An 8,973-nucleotide genomic window follows, 5' to 3' on the forward strand; every position below is an offset into this window, starting at 1 on the left:
CAAGTACTTCAATCACTTTAATAGTGTACTTTCATCATTGAATTCAAGATTTGATGTTACTCACGTGTGAGTTGATCGTTTTCACCATTGGTGACTATTTAGATATGAGCTTGTATCACATCCCTAATGATGTTTTCAACACCATGTCATTTGTCAGACCTTTCGTCAAAGAATCTACAAGATTCTTTTCAGTTCTTACAAACACTATGGATATTACTCAATTAAATCCTTTACATAGTTATGTCTTAAATCAATATATATTGATTTTCTATTATATATTTGGCTATATGCTTTTGATAGTGTGTATTGACTATCACAATTTATGGATATTGATGTCATTGACTTTGGCCAAATTAGTATCTCATACAACAAACTTCTTAGTCACTCAGCCTCTTTACTACCTGCAAATTATGCAACCATGGTAGTGTCGGCAATACAAGTTTGTTTCTTTGAACCCCAAGAAACTGCACATCCAATTGTGGAAGCATGATCCTCAACATGATTTATCCAACTAACATATGTGTATCCTTACTACAAAACTGAATGATATTATAATACTCCGACCATTACCATTACCGACGGTGCTATCTCACGAACTTCTCGCCACCCCTAACCACCTAGTGGAAATAACGAGTTATTACTTTCCATGGGATTCAAGTTCGGTACCTGGGCTCAATTGGTAGTTGGATTGTGTGGAGGTGGTACTTATCCCCCAGGTACCAGGCTCGAATCCTACTGGTCGGGGTGTTACAGAAAAAGACATCTCATTCGTGAGGTAGCATCACCGATAACGGTAATGATCGGGATGTTACATAAACATCTAATTATCTTTTATATTCTTGATAGTGTTGACCAACTATCACCAAACTATGACCCTTTTGCCATTTAATTTCTTCACATTGTATCATATACAATTAATAAACATCTCAATTATCACATACACAAACTTTTATATCATTCTGCCTTTTACTATATTTAATAAGCATCTCAATTTAAAATTCTAATTCTCTTTTCAATATATTCAAGTCCAAGATATAATACATTGAATACATTAAATATATATTGCCACAAGCTAACAAAATATGATCACAAAAATTTCTCAGAATTAAATATCATAAGGTGGGTCCAAACATGTAAGTTATATGCTTCTTAACAAATAAAAATTCATTTCATTTCTATTAAAGAAACCATTTATTCATAGTTGTATTATAACTAATACATGCATCATGAATAGAAAATAAACCATTTATTCATATTTAAGTATGTTCTATGGTAAATTCAAATAAGTATCACAATAGAAAATAAACAATGAATAAAATCATCAAGATTTTCTATTAGATTCTTCCATAAATATTTGTCAACTTACAACAATTCAAAAAACATATCCAAATTATTTTTAATATAAAGATAAATAAGAAAAAATTACTTTCATGCACATATAATGAGTTCACCAATTCTAAATTTAAGACTTCTTGTATGAAATAACAATATCATTAACACATAAACTTGATATTTTATATTTATAAAAATTCATATTCGCACTCCTTTTAAAATAATACAACATATATAGGTAGTCAATCGAGGTGGTTCCGGCCGCGATCGCACTGGAGCGTGGCGGCGAAAGACATGGTCGCGACGGCGCAGTGCGGCACAGGGAAGAGAGACATCGCGCGGGTTTGCGGGTTTGAGAATCCTAAAAAACGTAATTTTTTCTGGAAAAATTTTTTTTTCATGAAAAATCAATTTTACCCTTAAATTTTAAAACATTTTAAGGGTAATTTTGGTATTTTGTCCTTCAAATTTCAGAGATCCCGTCTTCTTCTTCGTCACTGTGCCATTCTCGCTCCTCTTCCCTTCTTCATATGTGTCGTTCTCGTTCCTCTCAGTTTCCTCTATTGCATCGTGCGTCTTTTTCTCTCCTCTCAGTTTCCTCTACTGCGCCGTTTCGTTTTGGTGCAAATTCCTCTCATCTCAGGTTCGTATTCTTTTTATTACTTATTTATCTGTTTTTATTATATTTTAATTTTATTACTTCTTTCTCTGTTTCTTTTTTATTTTATTTTAATTTTATTACTTCTTCTTCTACTGCCTCTCGTTTACTTTTTAAATTTTTTTTACTTCATTTTTTTTTGTTTTTTTCATTTTGTTTTTCTTTTTAATTTAATTTTTTTTTTTCATTTTGCTTTTTTTTTTTTTTACTTCTTTTTTCTTTTGTTTTCTTATGTTTTCTTTTTAATTTAATTTAAATTTTTTTTGTTACTTCTTTTTTTTTTCATTTTAATGTTTTTTTTTTCTTTTGTTACTTCTTTCTTTTTGTTTTTTTATTTTAATTTATTTTTTCTCGTTAATTCATTTTTTCTTTCTGTTTTTTTTTTCTTTAGTTACTTATTTATGTTGAAGATGATGGCCGGGAGGAGGAGGAGAACGAAACATATATTGAAGTTGATGGGAAAGAGGAGGAAGAAGACTATGTTGAAGATGATGATGATCTTTGATTCCTATAACATGCATTTTAATTTTAATATTTTGTTGTTTTATTACTCTATTATGTTGAAGAAGATGATGATATTTAGTATCTAAATGTATGTTTTGATTAAAGACTATTTGGTATCTAAATGTATATTTTAATTAAGACTATTTGGTATCTAAATGTATGCTTTGATTAAGACTATTAATTTGAGACATTGTTTAATTATGCATGTTTATATAGTATTATTCATGTAGAGGTCATCCTGGTATCCTGCAACCCGCTATCCCGGTTTCTGGAATTGGTTGCGCCGCTATATAAAATTAACTACCTAACAACATATGAATGAACATTATAAACCAAACATATTTATACTTACTAAGATTCACATCTAAATTATTATAGATCGATATATATTAAACTCATGAAGAAGATCAAATAACTTTTAAAATCCAAAAAGTAGTTTTGAGCATGAGAGCAAATTCAAATAATCATTATATTCTTTGATACCCACTTCAAAATAATTTTCAAGTATATAATAATTAGATGCATTTATAATGATTGAGTAATTTTTCAAAAATACGTCAACAATAATCATTGTAAACACTTATATAAAGAAAATGTTGTCTTGTCTAACCAAATGTTTCATGTAGTGCATTCTTACCCCATGATCTCTACGTGTCCGGAAGAAATTAAACACACATTTTTTTCAAACTTTAAATAATATATCATTTAAAATAAATTCAAAACTAATTTTTTTGAGTTTTGAACTTGCAAATCTAGAGATTAAAACAACGGATCCAACCACCAAGTGAAACGTGTTTATTCATCACTATTGTCATTAGTTAACAATTAAATCATTGTGACTTTCCAATTATTGCATTTTTTTCCAAAATATAAGATTTGAAACCAAAATATTAGCAAGAGTCAAATATGTATAATGCCACTACTAACAATCAAGACATAATATGATTTTCAAAATCCAAACAAACAAGATGCATGTATATGTAAATTAGAATAAAATTATCATAAATTATATATGCTAGCAAGTTGACAAATAGAAATGTAATGTGGACGAATATATGATCTTTAATTTAATATATGAATATCAAACATATCATATATTAATATAAATTGATTATGTATCTTTCACCGTAGTCATAAATGTGTGATTGTTCATTTTCTTTAAAGAAGCCGTCGTTATTCAAAAATAAATTAAAATCAAAATTGAACCTAAAGATTGTTGGATCTTTTGTTGGGAGTATGCTGCAAATCTTGAACAAGAAGATGATGAAATTGATGATAATGAAGGTTGTACAAATAAATTTTTAGGTTCAAATTTCCCCATCAATCTATATATATTGGATTCTTTTCGGCCTCTAAAGTGTTTAGCCTTATACCAATTGGTGAAAGAAAACAACTCTTGAAAAATAGTATAACAATGGTAACTTATGTGTTGGTTTGAATTAAACTCAAGCATTGACCAAGTGATGCATTAAGTTATTTAACTTTGCTATATTAATATAGCTATTAGAGAATTCTAAATATATTTTGGAAATTGCTTTCACAATGAATTGAAATGAGATGTCAATGGTATTCAGTCATTACGATGAAGTCGTTAAATTATTGAGCCAACATCGGGTGAGGGTGACTTCTTCTCTTCACAGCCTTATGGAGAAGGAAGTGAAGGTACTAGAGGGATGTTGTTGGTCTACTTGTTTGGAGGTTAAAATTAGAGCTGTCAATTTGACAAGCCCCCTAATTATTTGCCCCAGCCCACATTTTGAAGGGGCAAAAAAAATTAATAATTTAAAAGGCCCCAAAAAACAAGACCCCCTAAATTAAAGCCCCCTAAAAATTTGTGGGCTTAGGAGGCCCATAGGCCCACTTTTTTAAAAAATAAAGTTTTTCAATTTTTTCTATAAAATTTTCCGATTTTTTTCGATAAAAAATGTTCGATTTTTTTCGATAAAAATTTCCGATAAAAAATTTCTGACTTTTTTCGATAAAAAATTTCTGATTTTTTTTCGATAAAAATTTTCTGATTTTTTTCGATAAAAAATGTCCGATTTTTTGTTTCGATAAAAAATGTCTAATTTTTTTCGATAAAAAATGTCCGATTTTTTCGAAAAAAATTTCCAATTTTTTCCGATAAAAAATGTCCGACTTTTTTTGGATATAAAATGTTCGATTTTGTTCGATAAAAAATTTCCCATTTTTTTTCGATAAAAAATTTTCATTTTTTTTTTAATAAATTTTTTTTCAAGAAAAAAATCTTAAAATTAACAAAATATTGGGGGATTATGGGCCCCTAGAGCCCCCTCCCTTAGGCCCCATGAAATAATGGGCCGAAATTAAGGGGCCCTTAAAAGATTATTTTAATAGGGGGCCTAATAATAAAATAAAAAAAAAAAGTAAGGGGGCCTTGTAGTTAGGGGCTTTTTTGACGGCTCAATTCACAAGTTTAAGATTGTGTAATCAATTAAGTTTGAAAAATCAATATCTCAGTATGTACGCAATCTTAATTCACGTATGTTTACGTGAATTAAGATTGTGTAATCAATGAAGATTGAAAATTAAACCATATACGTGAACTCAATTTCACGTACGTTTACTAGAATTCAGTTTGTCGTTGTCATTTTTAAATCTGAAACTGCGACAGCACGACCAAGAACAAATATAAAATTAATTCTTGGTTGTGAAAGAAGCGGTAAATATAGACCTTAGAAGAATCTTAAACCTACGAGGAGTACTTGGAGTAGAAAATGTGAATGCCCATTTAGATTGAGAGGTGCACCATCAAGTATTGGTGATGGATGGTATCTGCATGTAATATGCGGTGTCCATAACCACGAATTGGCCAAAAAACTGACTGATCATACTTTCTTAGGCCAATTGTCTCAGAAAGAGAAAGTTGTACTTGGTGATATGACGAAGAACACAATAAAACCAAAAAACATATTGATGACACTAAAGGATCATAATGTTAAAAGTTTGACGACAATAAAAGAATTTTACAATGCACGTCAAGCATATCGTTCATCACTTAGAAGTAATAGTACAGAAATACAACATCTTTTGACATTGATGGAATGCGACAAATACGTCTATCGATATAGGAAGGTCGATGGTTCAGATGAGTTGAGGGACATATTTTGGGCTCATCCAGACGCTATCACTCTTTTAAATAATTTTCACATAATATTGATTATGGATAACACATACAAGACATGTAGGTATCGAATGTCATTATTTGAAATTATTGGTGTTACATCTACTGAAATGATATTTTGTGTGAGATTTGCGTATCTACAGTATGAGTGTGCTGATAATTTTATGTGGGCACTACAAATGTTGAAAAAACATATTACAGGTGATGAAGTTGAAGTAATCGTTACTGGTAGAGACATTGCTTTGATGAACGCAGTTGAATATGTTTTTCCAAAAGCAGTCAATTTTTTATGCTTGTTTCATATATGCAAAAATATCAAAGCATAGTGCAAGATGACTGTTTTTTCAAAAAAGAAGTAAGTGCAAATAATGGAGGCATGGGAGGCTCTTGTTTACAGTTATGATGAGACTCAATACTACATGAATCTGACTAATTTTGAAGGAATTTGTAGTAGCTCTTCTATTTTTAATGATTATGTACATGACCAGTGATTAATTCTTCACAAGGAAATATTTGTTGAGACATGGACAAATAGAGTTATGCATTTTGGAAACACTACAACACAAAGGGTTGAGTCGACGCACTGAAGTTTGAAAAGAATATTACAAGACAACATTTGTGATATATGCAGTATTTGGGAAACCATCAATAGCATGATTGTATTACAACACAGTGAGATAATAACATCATTTGCATAGAGCATAACTCAAAAGGTCCATTGACATAGTAACATAATGTACGCCAATTTGTGTGGTGTTGTGTCCAAAAATGCAATAGATCACATTGCGGTAGAGTTTGATTGCGTGAAGTATGTAGGTATAGATAAGTATGAATGTCGTTGCACAGTTGTGAAAACACATGGTCTACTTTGTGCATGTGAAATAGCCAGGTATAGTATGACCATTTGTTCTATTTCGTTAGACATTATTCATGTTTGGTGTACTAAATTAACTTTTCATGATGATGGATCGACTAAACCTTCAGAATCATTTGTGAAACATGAAATAGAAGTGATAGTCAAAAAGTTTGATGAACTTGATGTACCTGGAAAAATTGCACTTAAAGGTATCCATCGACTACGTATGTGTCACCTGTTGACAAGGTTAAAACAAAGGGTGCACCCAAAAAAGACAAAAGTAAGGTATCAAAAACAGATAAATCAATCAAGCGTGATCCATCTTGGTGGGAGTATGTGGATGCAAGTGTTCGATGCAGTGGCATAAATGCATGTAGTACTGTAAAATCTAATAAAGTCCAACAACCTCGATTATCAGTCAAAAAGCTCATACTTCGACCATCAGTCAGCAAGGTTCAACAACCGAGAGTTCTTATCTTCAACGTTGCACGAATCTAACTATGTTTTGTTGTCGAACATTTACACGAAATTGCGACGATGGGACAAGAAGACTAAGGTGAGGGAGGTGATGGATATGAGAGGGATGAAGAAGGTTCCGCAGAGTATGATGATTGAGGTAAACAATGAAATGCATAAGTTTGTTGCTGGTGATAAGTCTCATGATCAGTATAAAGAGATATATGAAATGGTGGATGAGATGGGCAGGGAAATCAAAAGGGTAGTGTATGTTCCTACAACATCTCAAGTGTTGCTTGACATTGATGAAGAAGATAAAGAAGATGCTTTGTATAGACATAGTGAAAAGCTTGCCATAGCTTTTGCTCTTTTGAACACTCCCCCTGGAACATCGATTAGGATTGTGAAGAACTTGCGCATTTGTGAGGATTGTCACTCTGCTACTAAGTTTATATCTAAGGTTTATAATAGAGAAATTGTTGTCAGGGACCGCAATCGCTTCCACCATTTCAAAAATGGTTTGTGCTCTTGTAGAGACTTTTGGTAATGAAAAATTGATTAGACCATCAAAGATTCTGCATTCATTTGCTGGAAACTTCAACCATTTGTGGAGGGATTCCATCATTTTAAAACATGTTTGAAATTAAATACAGTGTCTTCTACTGATGTCAAAACATGGATCTTGGTTGGTGATTTCTCCTTCTCACAATTGAAAAAAAAAAGGCATGAAAATAGAAACAGTTGTGGTTGCTGAATTTTCTGTTATTTAAACCAGCAAGCACTTTTTTAGATTTCATTCTGAAAGCAAGTATGAGGTAAATATCAGGACAAAATTTTCTACGAAAGTTAAAAATTATTTTTATAGCTTTTAGTGGAATAGAGATTAAGAAATAAAATCAAGTTTTTGGATAGAAAAAATACATGTATTCTTAATATAATTGTATTGATAGTTAGTAATATCAATTTTAATATTGCATGCTGTGAAATCAAAGACACATAAGCGAACATTTATAATCAACCAATGATCTTATTGAACTTTATATGTGCTCAAATTAGGATTGGTTTGGTTGTATTACAACTAAGTCGTTTTCTCCTGTAATGTTTGATGGGTATCATATATTTTTCTTATAAAATAGAAAAGGGCTAGTGTGATCTTATTGTCGTGGTTTCCTTTGGTTCAAATAATGATATACATGATACAAGTCTCTTTACTGGTTTAGACAAGGCACCTTAGGTGAAATAATATTGTTTCCTATCCCTTTGACATTATTGCATACTGCAGGAGTTGGCTTCTTTGGATCAATTGAGGTAATGTTGATGTTATTCAATGTAATATTATCACACCCTATCTTGTCACAATCAAGCACAACAGCATTATCACCACTGCATGTTCCTTGGATATTACTAAATGTTACATCACTCACCTTTAGTGCTGAACTCTGCATCCAAAATAAAAAACAAAAATGATGCATCTTACTATCCATGAATAAAATCAACATGAAGTAATGGGAGAAAGAATAGTAACCTTTTCTGGATTATCCATGTAATGTTGATCAATTTGTATAGGATAATATATTTCATTGACTATGATCTGATCGAAAACGATATCTGTGGCGTATCCTTTTCCACCCTTCAAAAATGCAAAGGAATTTTTTGGGATTAAATTTATGATACAAATATATAAATATAGTCTTATCATATGATTTTTAATTTATCTTCAATTAAATTATAGTATATTACTGGCCATGTCTTGACTCTTGCTGCACTAATAGCTCCATTGAATGTGCAATTGTAAACGTTCACATGTTCTGCAAATTCATATTCTCCACCACCCCCTAGACTCCCCACACTGCATCAAAATAAAATGCATGCCAATGAATTATTCATTCATAAAAACATTATTTTATCTCTAAAATTTATTACATCTTAAAAAATTTTGACAAACCTTATGCCGTGAGTTTTAGGTCCACATGTAACTCTGGTGACATTCACAAATTGTGATCCACCTTTAATAGCAATACA

General features: G+C 31.2%; 3 protein-coding genes across 3 annotated transcripts in view; 2 read left to right on the forward strand and 1 right to left on the reverse strand.

The window, feature by feature from the left end:
• Positions 1-4,057: 4,057 nt before the first annotated feature.
• On the forward strand, positions 4,058-5,965 carry LOC101500227 (putative protein FAR1-RELATED SEQUENCE 10). The gene is made up of 2 exons (XM_004498652.1): positions 4,058-4,156; positions 5,195-5,965. Exons 1-2 carry the CDS (start codon positions 4,058-4,060, stop codon positions 5,963-5,965), a joined length of 870 nt encoding a protein of 289 aa, XP_004498709.1.
• A 1,104-nt stretch (positions 5,966-7,069) lies between these two features.
• LOC113786348 (pentatricopeptide repeat-containing protein At4g21065-like) lies at positions 7,070-7,498 on the forward strand. Its single transcript, XM_027334114.2, has one exon. It carries the CDS (start codon positions 7,070-7,072, stop codon positions 7,496-7,498), a length of 429 nt encoding a protein of 142 aa, XP_027189915.2.
• A 661-nt stretch (positions 7,499-8,159) lies between these two features.
• LOC140920127 (exopolygalacturonase-like) overlaps positions 8,160-8,973 on the reverse strand; it is a 7,940-nt gene continuing 7,126 nt past the window's right edge. The window contains exons 2-5 of the mRNA XM_073367456.1: positions 8,897-8,957; positions 8,692-8,800; positions 8,477-8,581; positions 8,160-8,390 (exon numbers count right to left, since the gene is read on the reverse strand). Coding sequence (XP_073223557.1) covers positions 8,160-8,390; positions 8,477-8,581; positions 8,692-8,800; positions 8,897-8,957 — 506 coding nt within the window. The remainder of the gene's footprint in view (positions 8,391-8,476; positions 8,582-8,691; positions 8,801-8,896; positions 8,958-8,973) is intronic.

The sequence above is a fragment of the Cicer arietinum genome, chromosome 4 (assembly GCF_000331145.2).
Source record: "Cicer arietinum cultivar CDC Frontier isolate Library 1 chromosome 4, Cicar.CDCFrontier_v2.0, whole genome shotgun sequence".
Lineage (NCBI taxonomy): Eukaryota > Viridiplantae > Streptophyta > Magnoliopsida > Fabales > Fabaceae > Cicer > Cicer arietinum.

Excerpts from the sequence above, each read along its gene's own strand:
- LOC101500227 (XM_004498652.1), top strand. The coding sequence starts at position 4,058 with ATGGTATTCAGTCATTACGATGAAGTCGTTAAATTATTGAGCCAACAT. Across the intron at positions 4,157-5,194 it reads TTATGGAGAAGGAAGTGAAG|AAGAATCTTAAACCTACGAG; the intron begins GTACTAGAGGGA and ends TATAGACCTTAG.
- LOC113786348 (XM_027334114.2), top strand. The coding sequence starts at position 7,070 with ATGAGAGGGATGAAGAAGGTTCCGCAGAGTATGATGATTGAGGTAAAC.